General features: G+C 42.1%; 1 protein-coding gene across 1 annotated transcript; it reads left to right on the top strand.

The window, feature by feature from the left end:
* Nucleotides 1–813: 813 nt before the first annotated feature.
* TSPAN8 (tetraspanin 8) lies at nt 814–16,525 on the top strand. The gene is made up of 8 exons (XM_049792077.1): nt 814–1,140; nt 5,970–6,032; nt 8,692–8,820; nt 9,461–9,535; nt 9,621–9,728; nt 11,404–11,553; nt 13,652–13,735; nt 16,312–16,525. Exons 1-8 carry the CDS (start codon nt 1,081–1,083, stop codon nt 16,363–16,365), a joined length of 723 nt encoding a protein of 240 aa, XP_049648034.1. The 5' UTR covers nt 814–1,080; the 3' UTR covers nt 16,366–16,525.
* The last annotated feature ends 5,697 nt before the right edge of the window (nt 16,526–22,222 follow it).

Raw genomic sequence — 22,222 nt, 5'->3', positions numbered from 1 at the left:
CAAGGGGGCTTCATAAATCAGTTCAGTCCAGCATGTCCTTAATCTCTCACATTTAAATCCTTTGTGCTCACCTGCAAAATAAAGCTGCTTTTTTATGATGAACTCAGGGGAACCTGTGTCTGACCCTCATCCCTCCAAGGACTGCTATACGGGGCTTCTCCAGAAAATGGGCTGATTGATAGAAAAAACAGAGCAATGATACCTTTATCTTCCCCTCAGGATTCCTAGTCTGAGGAGAACAAAAGAAAACAAACAAGACATAAAACAAAACTAATGAAACAGGTTTATTGCCTTGTCTTCTGGGACGAATCTAGCTCCTGTTGCTGAGAGGTATCCTCCATCGGACACAGAAACCCTGATTGCTATGCTGGGTTTCACAACACTTTTGGAAACCTGCACAGCAGGACGTTTTGTGCACCACAGTGCCCAGGTTCCCGGGGTCTTGATTTGGTGAGGAAGAGCAAAATGATCTGAGGCAGACACCGAGAGGGAGAAAATGGTGGCACGTTCCTTACCCCTCCTCTGCCACGATAACACAGACCCAGCCCTTCACGCCAGTTGAATGTCTGGAGTGGGAAGGTGAACATGACCGAATGAATGTTGGCAATGACCAGTGGGTAATGAAAGAGTAAACCCTGTGACTTAAAAGCATTAAGAAATGCAATCATTTGCACCTCTTGAAAGCAGGTCTGTGAAATGTTTTTATGCTCACTTCCCTTTCTCTTGAAACTATGACTTCTGCTGCATTATCTATTTACTTTCAAGGTGTAGGACAGGACTGACAGGACTAACATGATGATAGAAAAGTACAAACCACAAAGATGCAATAAGAGTCTGGAGACTCAGTGATAACACCTGGTAGTGCTTCCCCAATGCTCTGGTTAATATTTACCCGTTGTACAGGAACTATTTAAATAATTGTTGATGCCTTGGTCACAATTTTTGCTTTCAGTAGCAGAGCACAGTGTATTTGACGTGGTTTGAGAGGTTTTCCGAAGACGCAGGAACAAGTTTTTTATTGAGGTCAAACTCTTAGGAAGCTTCTTCTGCAGTGCTCGTTTTTGTCTCAGCTCGTTGAAAATGGCGGGTGTAAGCAGCTGCATGAAATACTCCATGTTCATCTTCAACTTCTTATTTTGGGTAAGTAAGTTGGTGTTTAAATTGTTATTAGTGATGCATGAAATGTGTTCAACATTATCTGAATGCTGTAGTTGAAGGAATTGTAAAGAAAATAGAGTATAAGTGGAACCAGAGTACAGTCCTAAATCAGGGAGGGGAGAATATGTTTAACTTTTGCCCTTCCCTTTGTCTTTTTCCTTCAAAATAGCTTTCCTTCCACATTCAAAAGTAGACCAGCAATGAGTCTGTCTCCCTGCCTGTATCGTGCCCCTCACGTCAAGGGACATCGCTTACTTCAGTCAGAAGATAACAGGCTCTCCACTGTGAACAATGCATTGTTCTCTTGCTTTTATTGTCTGCTGCTTGCCTCCAAATGGCATAATCCTGAAAATGTAGTTGCAGCAGGAGATACAGAAAATTCACTTGTATTTTTAGCCTCCTAATTGTTAAATGGTTTTCATATCCTTCTTTGTGGTTCTTTGCTTTATGTTCAGTGTCATAATTAGTTTCTGATGGTAGACAGTAAATGTTTGTAAGATGGTATGGGCTGGCAGTACTGCCAATAGCTGTACCAAGGCAAACACAGCACAGGATGGCAGGGAGGTTTCTGGGTGTCGTTTGAACCGTATTTATCTATTTATCATACCTCAGCTGGTTTGCAAGAATTTCAGGTCCTGGAAGCTCTGGAAAGGTTTGAGTTAAAGAACATTTCTCGCATGGTTCAACCTCACTGTCAGCTTTCCCGACAGAGATTTGTCAGGTTCACCAGAGGTTCACTGAAACCAGAAGCGGAACTACTAGCCACAATATGGGCTTTGCCTCAAGGGATTTTTTTCAAGTGAAAAGGTGATACCATTCAAAAGGGACCACAAACAGTAGCCTTGGAAAATTTGTGGCTAGCCAAAATGACAAGAATTAGCAAAATTCTTTGATCGCTTCTGAACCTCACAAAGAAATTCCTAACAGGCCAGAGATGGTTTGGACTGCCTCCCCCCTCTTCTTCCTCCACCTCCATCAAGGCAGATTGAAGATATCTGACATCTGTGTTGAAGTTTTTCTGCAACGGTACTTAAAAGAGTCTGTAAGTTTTTGACTCGGAATTCCTGCCCCTCAGGAAGTTTTTCCTGTTCACATTCATCTGTATTTACTGTAAGCTAAGACATAGGCAAATGTCTCAGCCGAGCATTAGAAAAGCTCCAAACTACTTCTGGAACAAACATGTGAATAATGCCCTGTGCCTAAGCCTCCAGTGACAGCATGGGTTTCCTACGAAAAAACACAGGATGCGATCCTGGGAGAGTCTTGAAAGCTCAGGAAACAATCAGGCATGGAACAAACTTCCCAAACCTATCTTTATGCCAAAGGTAGGAAAATCTGTACTCTATTCTGGGGAAGAATATGCTGAGAGCATTTGCTGTGCATGTGACTGCCTGGATGGGACAGAGGAGGACAGGAATGCAGCTATAGTTACTCATTTTAAAGGAAGGTGTTTAGCACTACCAAGATAGAGAAGAACAGACGTGGTGCAAACAGGAATAAGGGCTGACAGAGTACAATGAAGCTGAATTCTTTGATTCACATTCCTGTGTCTAAGTGCTGGAAATCATTAAATTGCTGCAGCAAAGTACAGGGATCAGTGACGTCTTTACAGCCACTGGTCCCACAGCTGCTCTCCCTGGTGCACAAGGCAGTTGGAAAGTGGAAAATTAAACTGATAGTGGGAAATGAAGGTGACTTTAACCTTAATTAGGTAAGAGCAACGGCTGCGTATTTACTTGGCGCCCTTTCATTTTAAGCCCTTTGCAATCTCTCTGGGAGTGTCCCCTCTTGGGGAACTTGGGAGTGGGCTTTCCAGCCTTCTGATGCCTTTTTCTAAGCAGCTCTTACAGCATAGCACTAAGTAAGCAAGCCCTGGAATAGTCTAAGCTAGCTCTCCAAAGTGGCTCTGGCTGCAGTACATGCCGTGTGCCCTCTGGGAATCTACAGCCCCGTGAGCCCCATGCTGGGCTCCAGCGTGTCCCTGCAGTGTTGCCTCCTGGTGAAAGAAAGCTGAGCATAGGCATGTGAAGAGCTGGGTGCCTATATGGAGCTTTTAATAGTCCTTAAGTTAATCCTTAAGTCAGTTTTCTGCATTAAACCTGATACATAGGTCAGACTTTTCCTCTTTCCCTTCTTCAGAGCTTGCAGGATATCCAGTCTCAGCTGCTGCCCTCATTCTGTCAGCTTCTGCTACTCCACGTCATGCAAAATAGTAGAACTACCATTTTTTTTCCCTGCTAAATATTGATGTCTGATCCTAGTTTGAGGCAACCTGATGAGTGACAGAGCAACCTTTCATCAGTTGTTGATACCAGACTTGCAGTCCCATCTACAACGAAAGGGGCCGCTTCCCCATACCTTACCTCTGAACATCTCGATCCCTGAAAGTAGCAACGCAAACTTAGCAGGTATGCTGAGCCATAGGCCGCATTGTCTGTAGGACCTTCCTAGCACTCCTAATTTCAGGTATCTCAAGGAAGTATTCCAGCCAAATGTTTTCCTGAACAGGAGCAAACTTGTAGAATGCTCCTCATGATACCCTGAAAGTGGTTGCTTAAAAAGTGTGTGCCAGGAGAGGGAATTCCCCATAGGATTGGTTTTTCCATGTCTGGGAAGTGCAGAGTCTTGATACACTGCTGGTCCAGAGTCAGGGCAGGCTCATCTGAGGTGATACTAATTTAACTAGTATGTATTTCTTCATCACACCAAGACTGAAGGGCTTGAGAAGAGAAAGACCAATTGAATTTGAGGGACAACAGTCCTGTTCCTGGTCAGTTTATGAGACCGTGATGACGTCACTGCTTCTTGGTCACGGGTCGAGGCAAAACTATGATAGCCACCCAGTTTTGGGAAAATGGGTGAGGATCTTTTCAAAGCTCTTTTTATTCCATTGGAAAATACTGGTTCATTAAAACTGAAAATTTCCTGAAATGCAAGTTTCTTTTATCAAAACTTTATTTTAAGGAAACTTAATAATTAGGATTGAGTGTTCCAGCAAACTTGAAATGTTTGACTTTGACTCTTTGGGAACAGACCATTTTGATTTGTTATTTCAAAACTTTCTTTGCATGTTCTTGTACACTTCGTATATTACGAACATAAACAGAAACAAAACATTAAGATTTTACTGAAACGGAGCATTTTTTTTCAGCCTAAACCAACTCTATTTTTACAATTAAAACATATACACTTTACTAAAAATTTTGATTTATAAATGATGTTTCTTTTTTGAAGGGAGGAAATAAACATTGTAGCATTCCCATCTGACTGGTAAGCTCCTGTACATTCAGCTATATTTACTTCTACTACTGTGCTGTATTTTTATGGGAGGTCCTATGTAACAAATAAGGCAGTGGGCCAAATTCTGTTTGGATTTGTAGCAATAGCTACTTCAGTGGAAATTTTCACATTAGCAAGCCCATGTTGTCTGGTGCATAGCCACATGGCTCACATAGTGCTGCTGAACAAGACCCAAATATAGAGTCATATGATACCAGCAGTTTCTAGACAGATTCGGTGGGATTCAGAAGGTTTCAGTGGGGAGTTCTAGTTAAATTTGATAACATGATATAGCTGTCATCGATTGTACAACTTTCCTTTTCATGTTTCAAATGTACTTATAGGAACTTTACTTAGAGCAGGAAAATGTGTGGTACTCATGTCCGAGTGCTGGCTCTGTTCCATATTAAATAATCTGCTAAAGTCGTTATAGTCTTTGATGCTGAATATTAGATGAAACCTTTTGCAGGGAAAGTATTTTTTAAGAAAAATTATCTAAAACATATAAAAAGTATCTCTCTTAATTTTAAACAGTTAGGAATAGTCCCAGTCTTCATGGGAAGCTCATAACAACATTTCAGGGCCATTTATGACTTCAGTATTAATGACATACAGGAAGACAATTCTAAATCTGACTAGTCTCTGGCCCTCAGTGATCATTCTTTCCTACCAGTCGTCTCAGTCCTCAGTCCTTACACCTGATTAGTCTCTTAATTACCTGTCTCCAACACTTAATAAAGAGAAATTCTGTGTAAGAATCATCACGGACAAGGTTAGGAATAGAGTGATGCATAGTGGAATGGTACCTCAACGATCAACGAAACAGGAGCCCAACTAGTGATTAAGGAATGTGTCTGGACCTGAGATTCATCTGCCCTGACTTCAACACCTTATAGCAAGTCACCCCAGTCCAACTTTCACATGTACATGGCTGAGTATGGTTGTTTCCTGTAAAAATGTAATGGAAAGAATAACTATAGGCATTTTATAGGAGGAATATTCTAAAGACTGGAGATGGCCAGCCAGATACTGTTGCAATAGAAACAGCAGAAAGACTTTATTTAGAACTTTTCCTGAGAGTTTTAACATAAAGAATATGTCTCTAGATGTGTGTCCTGAATATTTCTAGAAACAACATTTATACAAACATCCCTTATCAAATCTCATGTGTTTCCATTATACAAGAAACAATGTGCTTTACAGCCATGTTATATACATACAATAGCAATTCATATTCCTCCCTCATCTGACAGAATTTCTGTGTGCTTCCCAACCACATGTATAAATCATCAAGGAAATGCAGAGTCCTCTGAGGTAGAAACATCAGGGATCTGGTGCATAACTGAAGATTTAACTACCCTTATGAAGTTTCCTGGATATGAATCAATATTCTATGCTCCAGCAATTCATGTTTCTTTCACTTTGCCAAACAAATGATTTCAGAATTTTGGCCAGCATCTGGTGCAATTTGGATGCTGAACGTTAATCTAAAATTTCTGATCTTCCTAAATGTTCTTTATTTTCTCCTGCAGGTGTGTGGCTCCGTTATATTGGGAGTCTCTGTATGGATACGTGTTAGCAAAGATGTTCAGCAGGTAAATGTATGCAGTCATACCAGAACCATGTAAAACGTGGAAGCTACTGCATAATACTTTCATTACCCATCTTCATTTCCACAAATTTGTTATGTTTTTGTTGAGGTGTTTTTTGTCGGTAAAGATTAATGCATTTTATGATGTTTAAGATTAAACAAGATGGTGCAGGTAGTCAGATAAAGTGATTGACGTAAGCACAGACATGTGACTACAAGAAGTGTCTTCTAGTGTTATTAATGTAGGTTCTTGCAGATGCACACTGATTTCTGTTGGGCAACATGTCTCTCTCTCTCCTCTAATGAAAATGAATGATGGTTTTGTTACTGATTTCAGTGTTAGAATAATGAGGAGCCATGTGGCTCCTAGACTTTTCGATGTCTTTCCCTATTAGAATAGTATAGTCATATATATTCCTGCAGTTACTTCCATATGTTTGTAGGGAATATTTGTACCTTTCTCACTATCTGGAAAAACACAATTTTTATTTCCCCAGTAACTGTCACTTTGAAAGGGAGCAAGGATTTTTCATTTCTATTTTCAGTGGCTCCTTAAAAAAACCTTATCCTTTTCCCCTCATGTTTATATAGAAAGAGTTTTAGAGACCCCAGAATCTTTACTTTTAGGATTAAAATGTCCTAACAGCCCTCCTGGAGTGGGGAAGAAAGTCCCTGAGTTCCCTTCCCGGATTTTATCTGGGTTATTAAATTACTTCGGACTTTATACCTTTTCTTTCCTGCAAAGCTAGGGGAAATAGAATTTTGAGGAACCCTCGGTCTTGCAGACATGCAGCAGAGGCTGGACCTGTTGGTGCAAAGGCCCTTTGGCCCCGTGGGCCATGCCAGCCTTTTGCCAAGCATGCTCCCAGTGGCACTGGTCCCTGACTCGCAGCATGCTTTCAGCCACCCTTGAGTGAAGCTGATTTCACAGCTCGTAGATGCTTCTCTGAAAGGCACCGTGTAATCTTTGTATGTTGGTGCTTTGTTATACTAACAGGAAGAACAATCTGACTCTAAGGTTTAAGCAGTGTATTTCTTCTTGTGAATTTGGGTCATGGAGATGTAAATGAATTTGAAAATTTAACTCACATACTTCTATTTCCAAAAAGGCTTTCTGGCGATGGAAGTGAAAAAATGGCCAGGTATGACACAGAAGCATTTTTTTCAGCTTTCAGACTGAGCCTTTGGTATAGATTAAGTTGCAAAGCTTCAGATCACTCCTCTGCTGCTCTGCTGAAGTCTGTCAGTCAATAACAACAATTTTTAAGTCAGTATTTCCCACCTGGGAATGAAAAGTTGGTGGAGATAAGATAGCTTTCCTGCCATGTGGCTGATGACGCTGTTGCCCTTAGCCGGTCCCAGATGGATGCAACAGAACTCAGTTCACGATGATGTTGTGCCATGGGGTAAATTACATCATGGTGGAGAGCGCTGCCATTCTCTGCTGTGGAAGAGAAAGAATGACAACTTTCACTCCTCAACCAACATTTTACAAGAAGCTAAAATTGCCATGCTTGCTAGTTGAGCATCTGCTGTGTGACGGCTCAGGTGGTACAACGGAGCTTTGAAAACCATAACCACTGTTATCCTTTCCTATTTTTTGAGAGATTTCCTATTCAGAAAAGTGTGTCCCAAATTGGTTTCCTGAAGTGACACTGAGTACTCCCCCAAAACTGTGAATTAAGAGTAGGGACCAAAACTGAAAGCATTTTCTCGCATTTTTGCCTGTAGGCAGGCAAAGTTCCCATTCAAAACCAATGTATATTTTGCCTGAGTAATAATTGAACAGACCATAAGGATTTGGCTGTAGATGAATAGAGCTTTCTAAGAATAAATAACAGGAGGTTCAGTCCAACTTGGAAGGGGAAAGAACAACACATTCTTCAAATTATACTTGTCTATATACCTTTGCAATTTCCATCAGAAGATAAATGTGACAACTTCCAGACATTTTTGCTAATCTTGGCACCAGCCACACTGGAAAATATTCTTTGAACATTTTTCTCTATTTTGGCCTTTGGCCTTAGTCAGTCCTGTGGGAACTGAATAATTTTATATTTAATAATATTGAGGTATATGAATTGTTTAGTTGAATGTCCCACACATCAAAATGCAGTCCTCATCTCTGAGGGTAATATTAGAGATCATGCCTAAAAAAAAGCAAGCTGCTTTGGAAAATACGTCTAACTATTTCTTTAGTATATCCAGCATTGCTCTGAGAAGTGTTCTCTCAGGAACAGCCACAGAGTATGTTCCTGGCCTTCTAATGACAAACAGAGGTTTTGTTTCTTTAACATTTGGTTAATGTAGGAGACATTTTGAGATAATCAATTTTGCTACTTCCAGTAAAAAAGCAAAGATTCATCGACTGAAAACTAACTGAAAGGCACTTTAAAGACAAGAGATCTTTATTTACTCTGTAAAAGTGACTTTCATCTTGTGCAGAGACAAAGACTGTGAAAAGCCAGGTTCCACCGAGCTCCCCAACAAAATGTTTAAGAAGGGGGCATTAGAGGTTTGTTTATTTATGGGTCAGAATTTCTCCATGGTTGCTAATCAGTTTATTTTTGAGTTATGAAGTAATTCTCTTGTTTGGGGGGATACAGATGTTTTTAGGAGTAGCTTCTTGTAGCTGAAAGATTTTTTTTCCCCTCTCTTTTCAGGAGTTGAATATAGACAGCAGCCTGTTTGCAGGGGTCGATCTGCTGATAGCCGTGGGCTCCATCATTATGGTCCTCGGGTTTCTGGGGTGCTGTGGTGCCATAAAGGAGAGCCGGTGCATGCTGCTGTTGGTAGGAAAGAAAAACATTTGGCTACCTCTAACAGGCCACAGCTACGTTTGATGGATAAGGTCCTTGCAAGTAGCATCAAATGCAGATGGGGAGCTGTTTTTTCAACCAAATGCTTGATTATGATCATGTGTTTTCATCGCTTACCTTGTGCTTGAGCCCCTTCTGAATTCTAGCGCAGAAAAAATGATGGGTGGTCTCATCAACAGGAAGACAGGGTCCAGAGAGCCCCGAGCATGTCACGAGCTTTTTTTCCATACAACCATCACCAAAGTTCCCTCCACCAGTCCTCCCCCACTACCTATCCCATTTAATTTCATAAATTCCCAGTTGCTCCCTTTGCTGGTCCTCCTAGAATGTCCTCCCTGTCCTCCTGCCCAACGCCTCTCACCTACGCGCTGCCCATCGTGGCACTGCTCCGGTGTGCACCTTGTTTTGTTCACCAGCCGAGCACACTCTGTCTCGAGCACCCCCTTTTCTCGTCACCGGAGAAGGAATAACTGGAGCGGCTCTGATTGGAACTTCAGTTCATTCTACCCACATGGTTTTTCAAGCACATGAAAGCTTGACATTCACTTAGAAGAAATCATATCGTCTTGGTCAAAAGTACTATAGTTTTCTCCCCCTTCTGTTTTCTTCCTAGTTTTTTATTGGACTGCTTCTGATCCTGATCCTTCAAGTCACAGGAGGTATTTTAGGAGCAGTGTACAGATCTCAGGTACAGTATTATTCTGCATTTTCATTGATGTCTTCCGAGAGTTTTGTTTCTACCCTGAAAACTAATAAAATATTTGGACTTGCAGATTGAAGCATCCCTTAACAAGACTCTCCTGGCAAGTGTGAATTCATTGCAAGGCTCTACAGAAGAATCTAAAGTGTTTCAAGAGAATTTCCAGAAGTTTGAGAGAATGGTAATTAAAATGTAGCAAAGGATAGGGGTTGTTGTTATCTGTTCCATCTCTAGCATTTGTCTGTGCTTCATTTTATGGCTTACTCTGTCATAGATTTGAATTTCATTCCACGGGGATGGGGAAGTGTCTGACTTAAATGCAAATTAAACCACTAAACAAGGGGCTTCTGCTCTCTCGATATGACCTGGGCTTTCTGCGGTCATTTCTTTGTGCAATAGAGTTCATAAGAGCAACGGAGCAAGGACACAGAACATGCAAGTGAGACTGACAGTTAGCTAAGCTCTTTCATGAGAAGGCTGCCTGCTCCTTTGTTACAGCTTTCCCTTCTGAAGGGACATTGCTCCTTCACTCTGTCCCAGCTAAAAACTCTCCAGTACTCCTAAGGCAGGATTAGGCACTCCAGGAGTGTATTTCATTTGCAATAGCCTATTCCTATGACGACATTAAATGCCATAATTTACTATGTAAGAAGGGGGAAGAAAATATGATAAAACAGAGGTTTGTTTTGACTGTGCTTATACCTGTCCTGGCTTCTCCCACCTGCAGGACCCCCGAAGGTGGACACTTGGTGCCAGCTTGCTCCTGGGTATCACACAGAGAATGCCCTTGAATCTCACTGATACCATTGACGGTGTAGACCCCTACCCCTCCCACTAGTACCTGTGGGTACCTGCTGGTTTGGGGTTTTTTTAGGCCCTAACACGTGATGACTTTGATGGGTAGGCTTAAAGAATTCCTATATTTTTAAGGGCTGCTGGCCTGAAAGAAAAGGAAGCAAGGAACTATATTTGGGTGGCTTATATTACTTCCACTTCTCCTTCCCCATTCTACCTCCAGCCCTGTCCTCTGCTTCTGAGCCAGCTTATTTCTTCTGATATAATAAGCAGCTCCCTGGAGAGATGATTGAGGGGTGAGCAAAATGAAAAATCCCATAATTACTGTATTAATTTTTAAATAGACCAGCATTGCTTTATTATGTCCCACGGCCTTTGCTTTTATACAAAATTATGTGAACATTTCCAGCTGCTTTTTAAAACAGGGAGGACCTCAAACCCAAGTCTGCACCCCTGAGCTTTAGTGGCTTGAATAAAGTGGAACATGAAGTGAAACTGCACCTGGTTTAAGTTTCACAAACCCCAAATGGAGCCCTGGCCTCCTCAGTCCATTTCTAATTTAAAGGGCTAACCATCATTCAAGGTGGTTATTTTTCTAGATTTCAGAGTTTTACATGCCTGAATTTTACGTTTTCAGCCTGGCTTTTCAAGATGTGAAATGTGGATGTTACTGGAGCTTTTACTTACTTTCTGCAAGTATAACCTGCAGGAAGAAGACTTGATTCTCAAAAAATACTATACTCAGCATTGTTCCATGATGCAGTTCCATTCTGGCACTGACAATTAGCACTTTTATAGTATATTAATGTTTTTTGAGTTTTGTATACTGAAAATCTGGTCTTTTTTTCATTTTTTTTTTTTAAACTTGTGCACCTAAATTCTTATAACTGGTATGGAAATGTAAAGGTTGTTTGAGACATACAAATTTGCGACAACTTCCACATGGGAAAAGATGAAAGGAAATTTCTCCTCCGTTGTTCCTCTCAGCTCCCTTGCTTACTCATCTCGAAGTGCAAATCATTACTTTTTTCCTCATGTGCCCATTTCTTCCTTTCTTGCAGAATGAGTGCTGCGGTTTGCTGAATGGACCTGCAGACTGGGGAAAAAATTTTAATGCTGCTTTTGGTGGCAGTAAAGCCTGTGCATGTGAACTAGAGGACCGACCAACAGACCTCTGCACCACCTTTCAAGGCAGATTTGTTTATAAAACGGTAAGAAGAACACAAAGTTCCACTCATCTTTCCAAAAAGAGGTTTTTAACTCACGGTTGTCTTTGGTGACTGGCACAGTCAGAAGTTCTGTATCTTTCCGAAAAGGCAATGTTTTGCCTTCACTTCATTAGCCAGTATTGCCCCTGTGCAATCTGGGGTGAAATTACTGTGCATGCATGAAATATGCTGCTGCTGCCTCTTCCTGGGATGCCTCTATTTTAGCTGTGCAGTGTAGTACCCTTAAGACCTCAGCAGTCTGCATGGTTACTATGGGTGAAAATTATTATGGCTTTGGGGTCAGGGTATGCCTCGGGGTCAGAGCAGCACGTCAGCTACCCTTTGGCTCTCACTCCTCCCTCAGAAGGTTATGTTCCCATCCAGGCTCATTTTGGTGGTAGACACGTTGACTCAGAGGCTTTCAAATGGCTAAGGGATATTGAAAACCAAACACATTAAATGCAAGACCTTTGGGGTTTTATAGTCCTTTAATAAAAAACCCCACACTCATTTTGCAGGATCTGCTGGAAGGAAACCTTACATATTGTAGGCTTCATGGCAGCATACTCAAAGTGTAATTTCCTACAACTACAGCCTTTTGAAAAGCTTGTGGTGGTTAATATAATAATAAGGCAAAAATGTCTGGTGACAGGCAATAAGAAAGCATACTCAGAAATTGGTAGGTGGGCAGCAGAGATCTCAATTAATTAATTTCAAGATTTGTCTGTCTCCTTATATGGAAATTTGGACTCCATGCATACAAAGAAAAATACGAAAGAAAAAAAAGTGGAAAACTAGCACATTTTTAGAATGCTGGTGGTACAAAGTTTGCTAATCTGCACCTAGCACAAAGCAGATTTTAGGAAATGTCCATTCTGCTTGTATACTTTTCTAAATGCACAGCTCCTTAGCCAGGTCCTGCCCGAACACTAATTTCCTCCCTGTGTAGTCCCACAGAAGCAAATACTGTTTTAAAGCAAGGGAACAGTCTGGTTAAGTAGAGGATGCCAGAACCCAATCTGGAAATAAGATGTATACAAAAAGGCTGTTTTGGCTACATTTTAATGTCTTTTTGGCCTCAGTCAAACCCTCAAAGGACACATGAGAAGCCATCAGTGAAATTACTGCAGGTGCAAGATATCGCTCACATGAACAAATGGATTTCATGGTGGTGTTAGATGCTAGTAAAGACATTCAACTCTTGTGATCCAGGCAAAAAGATTTGAAATTCAGTGCAGTTCTGAGTCAGCCTAAATGAGAGGTTTTTTAGAAGGACTAGAAGGAGAAGACCCATGTGTTTATTGTGAGGGAGGAAATATGGTGAAAGGATATAACTATATTTGGGGGGAAGGCAGTTGTACTGTTGGAACAGTACTGTAGTTTTGATGGATTTAAGCCATACTTGGCTTTCCCTACAGTTTGCAAAAGGAGTGTTGTCAATGCCTGGAGAAGATGTAGTCATTATAAGAACAGATGTATGCATTTATTAAAAAGGAGAGTAGCTCTGCATCGAACTTCAGATATGATCACTCTCTTCCTCCCAGCCCCAGCCCAAGACCACCAAACATTTGTCAAAATCAATTTTTAAGCTAGGTTTTATATCCAAATATTTTTAGTTGAGCCCAGTTCTAATAATAAGCTTTGAAGTTTCAAATCCAAAGATCAGGTTAGCGGGAAACTGAAGTTCTCTTTCAGATCTGGTCATTGCTGCATTGGTTCTTTCCTAGCAGCAAATGTTTATCAAGTGAATAAGCTTCTTTTGAATAAGAATAAAAGCTTCTTTTCTTGTCAACTGAAAATCATACAAACATAAGGCATTACAGCCATATGTCTTCATTTAAAATTGTACCCTTTTATGGTCAGCTACTAAATTCATCTTCGTATTTGGGAAGGCAAAGACTAGATATCTTTCTCAGAGCACAAGGTACGTATAGCTGTGTTCATTGTGTTTGTTAGCAACAAGCCAGAGTAAATTCAAACAGTCTTTCTTTAACACAGAGAGAAAGAGAAAGAGAGAGAAGTTATTTTAGAGGATGCATTCCTAATAACCTTAGGATAATATTGCTTACATATAATTAATCACTTTTTTCTTATTTTTCAGCCTTGTGGAGAGGTGATTGTCAAATACCTTAAAGACCATCTGCTCATAATTATGGGCATTGCCTTTGGACTGGCCGTTATTGAGGTACCAGTATACACCATTAAAATATTTAGTAGCTGACAAGCAATGTGTTCTACTTAGAAATACACTGGGAATGGGATTAGAACACCTGGCTTGCTCAATTAATAGACAAGGGAAAACCACCTCTCACCTTAGCTATAATCTTACTGGTATTTCATATAAACAGTATGCGGCTGCCGAGCTGTGAACTTGAGGTGGGATCAGACCACCCTGCTGCCTGTGTAAGTGTATCACATGGGACTTTTTCTGCAAAGATTTGACAGTCCTGGGGTCAGGCTGTGCCTTGACAGTGAGCCCCGTGGACAGGGGGGCGTGCGGATACCCAGCCCCAGGAAGGCACGAGGCAGAAAAGCCAGTCTTTTCCTCCTCTCTTCCTTCTTTTCTTGAGGAAAGAGTAATCTCATAAGAAACTTAGCCCGTAAACTGCATATTCTTATCACGGAGAAATTATGGTACAAAATTATTATTCTGAGGCACAATTTAGCTGTCAAGATGGTGCATGAATGTGCCTGAGTGCACACCTGTGCTGCTCCATATATTCCTGTGTGTAAAAAAAGCAGAGTATGCGAGCTCTTTATTTTAATTGCTTCATCATACACTGAAGAATAACATGCAAAATTTTCTCCGAAGAGAGGAGGAAAAACAGTGAGGTTATCCAGTCAGCTACTTGACGAATGATAGGTTTTGATTAGGAGAAAATGACAAAGAAACAGGGGATTTCATCATGTTGCTTTCTTCGGTCATTTTCTTTCTTTTCACTATTCCTCTGTGGTTTCTCTCCTCCCCCACCCCCCGCCAGTGGATGTTTGAGGGAAAAGCAGAAATGACGAAGATTGCTGTGCAGAGTTCAGTCTGTTATTCCAAGTGAAAACTTCTTAACATCATTGGCAGAGGATTGCTCCTCGTGGTAGAAGAGTGGGCAAAAGCCCCAACTCAAAAATACATTTCCAGGAAAATAATAGTAAGCGGGGAAGAGTTACGCAGCTGCAGCACTGGGAGAGGACAGGCCAGTAACTTCTTATTTGGCACAGGCTTCATGTTATTTAAGGTGCTATATGTGGGGGGTCAGGTCTCTCGCCTATATGTAGACTTTGAGGGAAAAAAATAGGTGAAATACACCAATATTAAAAGGCCTTTAAAAAATATAACAGAAGTATAAAATTGCGTCTGTATCCTGAAGGTAAGTTACAAGTCACTTTGCTCTAGTTACTGCAGTTACATGAGTTGTAGCCTTTAGTTCATGGGCCATCGTTCTTCCCTGTTCTCCAGTTGGCATTTTCTGTGGCGGCTGCCTCTCCCAATCATAAAAGGATTCGAAAACAACATGAATAAACAATGTGAGCCTCAGCTGGTACAAATTGTCAGCTGGCAATTTACACTTGATAAACATTTAGCCTTTCCAAAGATACTAACGTATTATGACTTCTCAAGTAATTGCAAAGCAAAGGCTTAACCATGTCTGTGCTCTGGAAAACCCCAGATAAAAAGCAGTGGACAAGGAAAAGTGCTCCTCTGTAGCGTCCCCCCCTCTGCCTGCTCCTTTATGCCACTTGTGGGGTGTTAATGGTTTCAGCTCACCCTATTAGTGGAAATGATTCTGAGAAGAAGGGCCCAGGTTCACTTGGGCATAAGTGAAAATGAGAGCGTGGTATGTCAGGGAAGCTCTGTCAGCTAATCCCAGCTGTGAGTCCATCCCCTCATGTATACAAACACACCTCTGTGTTTGTATGTTCTCTGCTGTCTCTTCCTTAAATAAATGAAGCATCCTGGTGTTCATGGCTTCATAACTGTCAATTGGATACCTTCCACTTTTGTGAAAAACCTTCACAGACTGCTTAATTTTAAATCCAGAAGGAAGCTTTCTGATCTCCCCAGCTGTCTGTCACAAGCTGTGGAATTTCCCCCAGTAATTCCCACTACAGAAGGTGACCTTACTGAATTTTATATTTCAAGCAACAGCTTCTCTAGTCGACTCAGTCTTTCTATCCCAAATCTGTTATCAATAAATATAAAATATTTGTTGCATGATCATTTGCCACTCAAAACAGTGTGTATAGATGTATGCCTGTATACATAATACACGTATGCCTTTATATATATATTTACATTAAAAAGAGTGACAGTAGAAAAGAAAAGAGATTTCAAAGGGAAACAACCCTTAGAATATGCAATGAAATCAAGGAAGTTCTTCCAATTTTCTTAGAAAATAAAAGATTGAATTTTTGTCTGAATTTCTTGAACTTCTCAGTATTTGCTGCTCCACTGCAGCTAACAACTGTATTTTAAACCCCCAGAGTTACAGGGTTCCCCATCCAACAGAGGCTATCCATCTTTTAAACAAATGAAAGTTTTCTGTCATGTCTGCAGTCTTACCTGTGGTACATACTGATTTCATTAAAATGGCTGTATTCTAGAGTCATGTTCTTTAAGAATTACATTGGGAAAGATCTTCTGCATAGCAGATTCAGCCTGCATGTAAATCCAAGACATTTGCAAACAAAATGTTCCCACTGTGTATCGGTTGTATCCTGGGATTTCCAGAACTGCCAAGTAATACCAGAAATGTCTTTGTTTTCCAGATTCTCGGTTTGGGGTTTTCTATGAGCCTCTACTGCCAGATCCAGAGAAAATGAAACTGTAAAAGTGTCAGAACGATGTCACCAGCCAAATCAAAACCTTTGTAGATAGAAGGATATTTGGCTTGGCACATTCAGACATATATATGCATGTCCCAGGCAGCTGTTCTGATGAAAACGGCAGCCCTTGTGCACACGGATGCTTCACAATTTGCAAAATGACCTCCTCATACTTCATAAGATTTAATGATGTGAATGTGAATTTTTATTTGTAATAAATGTCTTTGTTTATGTTTCCGAGGAGTTTATTTTCTCTGAAGACAGCATTTAAGTCATGTTGAGATTCCGAGTTCACCACGCGGTGTGTCCACATGGGTGTTACACCACCCAGAGCAGTCACCCTAAACAGCTGCAAACCATCTTGCCGTGGCTGACGGGTCCGGGGAAGGCAGCTTGGCTTGTGGGGCAGGGTGTTTTCATTGCGAGTGTCGCGGGTCAGTTTGACACCCGATATGGTATATATGGTCAGGGTTTTACTCGTGAGAAGCGCGGGGACTAGCTTTCCTCCAAATAGGAAAGCCGCATTTCCCTTCGGGGACGTTTAAATCTATCTCCCGGCGGATGAGATGGTCGCTCTCAGGCCCAAATGATGCTCAGATTGCACGCGAGAGTTGGATTTCGTGGCAAGTGTTTTGCAAATATGCGTCAAGGGTGAAATCCAAGCCCATCTGAGGGCGAGACACACACAGGAGTCAGGCGGGTGAGCCTTCACCCGGGGGGGCTAAGGCAAGCGGTGGGCTCCCCAGCGCCGGGTGGGCGACGGAAGGCACGGCTGGCAGCGCAGCGGCAGCCGTCTAAAGCACCCCCGCCACCTCAGCCCCCCCGGGGGCCATCGGCCCCTGCCCCATGGGTCCGCGTCCCCTCAGACGGGTCCTGGCTGCCGGGTCCTGCTCTGCCACCCTGGGGGGGGGGGAGCATGCGTGGTCCCAGGTCCCAGGGAGCTGCTGGCCCAGGCGGTTCCCTGACAGAAAGTAAAACGGCGTCAGGGAGCCGATCGTTTTTTTAAAGGTAGGAAGATGTCTAACGGTGCCCGTAGGGATCTGCTGAGGTTTTCCGACAGTGTGCCGACGGCCTCGCTGCCTTGCGTCGGGGGCTAGCTGTTTTCACCGGTCCTGCTGGGCCCCCCGCTTCATCTTTAGGGGCGACTTTAAACACCTCCAGACAGCTGCTCTTCAGAGAAAACCGCGTACCGTGCCCTCCAACTTTAAGACCCCTCAAGTGCCCGCAACTCTCTCAAAGCACGCTCAGACTGCTCCCGTCTTGACAGAGCCACGCAACTGCTGGTTATAAATGCATGAAGAGCTTTCCCTGAGCCGAGGCCTTTGCCCATGCCTTATACTGACAGGAGAGGGTTCAGGTAAAATTCATCTGCAGCAACCGCTTTCTTTTAAAACACAGCCAGGGGAAAAGTTTCTGTCCCGTCCCCCACCCTTTCCCTAGCACTCAGACCATTAGGCCAAGCAGTGAGAGCTGCTTTCAGAAATTCGTGTGTCTCCCAGGAAAGTCATCTAGCTACCAGACAGTTCTGGCGCTCGCCCTTCCCTCCGCTGAACCTCAGAAACTCTGCCAGTAGAACTCAAACTTTGTTGGACCAGAGAAAAAGCATGACTCCATAACCCAGACGTACTCACTGGAAGGAAAAACGCTGGCTTCTGGTCCTCCTCTTCCCCAGACTGTTTTTTTTTCCTGTGTGTATCTTACCCGTGATTTGAAATCCTGGGAGCTGAGCCTGAATCACCCAGATCATGGGATGACAGCTGGACTCTTGGATTATCCCTACAGAGAAAATGGGGAGTAGAAGGGCAAGATGCAGAGAGAATGGCATCTTCCTCTTCCTCCTTCTCCTTTGCATGAGAAAGAATGTTCTCTTCTTTGAACAAAGGACCAGAGGGTCTTCCATAGAGAGGGCGCTTAGAGCTCTGCATGCCTAACGGATGGACATGAAGGGGAAATTACAGCTCACCCTTGCTGCCAGAAGTAGTTCGCTTCAGGCAGCTGTAAACTTGAGTATTACTGCTATGGATTTGTCATATGGATTGGCACAAGGTTGGCATGATGTACGCTGGCTTGGATACCAGTCTGGTCCTGTGTGCTACTCTGGGGGAGACAGGTGTATAAAAGTGAGGTGTTAGTACATCTTAATTTTGGTTGTCTACAGCCTGCTTTTGGACACAGCCCTCAAAATGTCCTCCTCTTGCATTAAAATAATGACGTATGATACATTAGACTTTTTGTTAAAACAGTGGTGCCATTAAAATCAACAGCAAAATGTTGTTGTCTTCAACAAGGAACTTTGTTCGATCCAAGAGTTTCATCTGGAGCTAAGGTGAATAGTTCCTCTGTTTATTTAGGCAATTTGTGTTTATTTCCTGAAGCTCTAAGGAATAAAACTGAAGTACTATGATTATATGCGACTATGACTGTTTAAATGGGATTGACTTAATGAAGTAATTCAGAATATTACCAACTTGCTGCTGAAGTGGGTTTGCCTCTAAAACGTACCCATAGCCTTTGATGTTGCAAAACTTATTTACTTGTAATGTTCTGTAGCCTCCTGAAGTATCCTTCTCCTTTTTTTCAATTAAAACAGCAAAATAGCAAGCATAAACCAAAGAGAAATCTGTCTGAATGGGATTCACCTGGCCACATGCAAAACTCTACAGAGTAGAAATTCGTATCATGGAATCACGGAATGTTTTGAGGTCCTTTAAAGATCATCTAGTCCACTCCCTCTGCCATATCTGAGCTACCTGTTTGGACTCCTCTTATGATCAATGAAGAGAAATAAGCACATCTAGGATTTGAGCCATCTCATTCTAAAACAGGTGTCCAAAGAGGTTAGATGAGTCATTTGCACTGCAGGTAGGTGAAGTTAGAGTGAATGCATCCCACCCTACAATACTGAACTTGTTAAAATCAATAGCAGCAGCGGTCAGTCAGGAAAGAGCATTAGTATAATATTGCATAAGGGTGCATTGATTATCCATTGATTCACTGACCTTTTTGCTCAGTCATAATCCAGCCTGCTAGGAAATGAGCCCTGCTTACTCTCTGGGCTGGTAGGATGAGATTCATCCCGGAATGTCCCTCTCAGAGCCACAATGCTGTAACAGAGATCCCAGCACCACTCCATGGAGTCCTTTTGGTATTCTTATCAGAGAACATTTTGAGTTAGCAATTGACTCGAAATAACAATGGGTCATTTTTCTGAGCCCACATCCACTTTTTAATCATGATGTCTGGAATCACTGAAATGGAATTTGACAATAAATCCTCGACAGAACAATAAAACCATAAGGGTTTTCTTTTGCGGGGTGTTGGGGAAGGTTGTTTTTGGTTTTTTCACAATAATCTCATCCAAGGTTATGTTCCTCTCAACGTTACCCAATAAAATCAAGCGTACAGAGGAAAGACACATGGCCAAGACCTTAGTGCTTTGGAATACCAAAGGGAGAAAAAGCATATATTATTATAATCTTAAAATAGTATAAGAGTGGTATGAAGAAAGACAACGCATCCCTGCCTTTGCTAGGGGAGATGAATCCCAACTTAAACCCAAGCCTATTTAACACAAACTTGTGATTTATCATGTTAAAGCCAAACAGCGCTTTAATGGCAGCAGATAAGACATCACACCTGGGTCAAACTATCTCCAAAGAATGATTTGTTACATCATTTAAGGGATTTCGGGGGAACGTGTTGTTCTCAGAAGGGATTGCATTTTGGGGAAAAATACAGCATGAATAGAAAAAGAAAGAAGATATAGTTTATGGTAAAATATGGGTCAGTGAAGCAATGTCAGGAATGCCGTAAACAACGAAGGGAGCGTTAGTAAGTCCGTTGTTGGAAACAAAAAACAATGAAGAGAAAGACAGAGGCAGATAGACAAACAAAAATGAAATCTGATTTTGAAAAAATGAAAGAAGAATGAAGCAAAACAGGACAGGTTAGTTTGAAAGAAAAATGAATAAAGATATTGAGCTTATCAAGATCCAAGTGTTTGCTGCACTCAGCTCAGTGTGGGGGGAATTTGGCCCCGATCCACCTTTGTGTCCTGGCTGTCATGTTGAAAGCCAGTTCAACCTGTTCTTCATGCAGCGCCAGATCTGCCCCAAATTTGGCTGGCTGTCAGGGCCCCTAAGAAGCCGGTGTCGCAGCTGGGGCTCATCACAGCAGAGCTGGTAGGCAAAGGGTACCCCAAGAGACGGCTCTGCCAGCCGTACGGCCCCTGGGGACGCCTGGAGAATGAGCCTGAGGAGCTGGAACCGCTGGCTTTCCCTCTGGGAAGGACACCAGGGCACTGCAGATCTAGCCCAAGTATGTTTAAAGACATGATTAAGTGAGGCAGCAGGGTTTCTTTTTAAATTAAGATGGAGGATTATCAGTTTAAATTCTGAAATAGAGTTGAAACCACAAAATTAAAAGCCAGTTCTTTGGCTCTGCTGTAAGACCTGTCCTAACTGCTTAGCCAAAGGTTTTCTGGCATGGGAGAACTCAGCTGATATATGTTGGATTCAACTCTCCTCAACTGAGGGGATATTTGACTTTGGGTTGTTTGGGTCAGCCAGTTATAGAGCAAATACCTAACGCTGCTCCGGGCCAGAACCAAAACGTCCCCCTGCAAAGGTTCTGGCTGGGGAAGCTGCCTGGACACTGCTCCTCCAGGAGGGAACGGGCTGTGCCCATCTGGGGAAACGTTACACTAGGACCAAAGGGAGGCTTGGATCTCTTCTGGCTTTATCCATGGCAATTTGATTATTCTTGATAATTATATATCAAGAAAACTGGCAGGTTTTCTCCCCACCCCTGTCAATAGCAATATTCTCACCCTTTCACTGAAGGGCTCTCTTTTTGTGCAGTGGTTTGGATTAAATTGCTTTTTGTTCTTTTCAAGTCTTTCTTTTTTGAACTGAAAGCTGACCCTCGGTGTATTTTGCAAAATGCTGAGCCTGCTTGGGTTTCTTGGGGAGGTAGAGGGGTGATGTCATTCACCACTTGATAGGGTTGAATCCTTTATCTATCTGAACTTAGGCACTGGGGAGGAATGGGAAAATCATGCCTCTCCCCTTCTGTCTCAAATCCGCTTACAAATTCTTTCTCCTTGTAGAGGATAACAAGTCTCCACAGCAATATCCCCTTACCCCTCAATTTTATAAAATTTGCTCCAGCAGTCCAGAATTCTTTAAAAGACAGGAACCAGAGAAGTGGAAAAGGCATGAAGGAATAAGAGGCAAGAGAGGTCCTTGGGCAGTAAAGAGGGATAAGACACATGTAATATTCTTCCTTCCTAATCTGTGAGGAGCTCAAATTCACCTAGTATAATTCATCAGAGAGACTCCAGTTTCTTCATCTACATTAACCTATGCAAGATTCGAAGAGACTGTTGGGCCCATTTTTTCATGAAAACTGAACTAAACTGTGCTAATGGACCTGCACACACAGGACTATGGATGAAACTGGTAGGAACACCAGGCACCGAATATGGACAAACCCAAATGCACTCTCAGACGGCTTCATAAAACAGTCTCAAAGCATTTCAGCGTACCAGCTCTTTACGCTGAAAGTCTGTGATCTTGCTAACTTAAGGAGGTTAATTAGTGGAGTGGGTTCCAGGGCTTGCACCAAAAGGCCCAAAGTGTCAGTAGTTTCACAACTGTTATTAAATGAACTTAATGTGTTTCTAAGCTGTTTCAAACTCCGCCTTTGAGGTGTTTGTTATCTAAAAGATTTGTCAGATCAGCTAAACCCAGGTCAATTTAGGAATACTGATTATTTTGTTTCTGTAATGCATTTCCTTGCTAAAGTTTCAGCTGAATATATTACTTCACTGTAATACAAGTGTTTCCTGAACTCT

The sequence above is a fragment of the Accipiter gentilis genome, chromosome 34 (genome assembly GCF_929443795.1).
Source record: "Accipiter gentilis chromosome 34, bAccGen1.1, whole genome shotgun sequence".
NCBI lineage: Eukaryota > Metazoa > Chordata > Aves > Accipitriformes > Accipitridae > Astur > Astur gentilis.
This window is presented reverse-complemented; position numbering and strand designations above follow the sequence as displayed.

Bases quoted from the DNA above. Each gene is read 5' to 3' on its own strand.
- TSPAN8 (XM_049792077.1), top strand. From the start codon at position 1,081: ATGGCGGGTGTAAGCAGCTGCATGAAATACTCCATGTTCATCTTCAAC. The intron at 11,554-13,651 runs GTAAGAAGAACA...CTTATTTTTCAG, and splicing joins GCAGATTTGTTTATAAAACG to CCTTGTGGAGAGGTGATTGT. The intron at 13,736-16,311 runs GTACCAGTATAC...TTTGTTTTCCAG, and splicing joins TTGGACTGGCCGTTATTGAG to ATTCTCGGTTTGGGGTTTTC.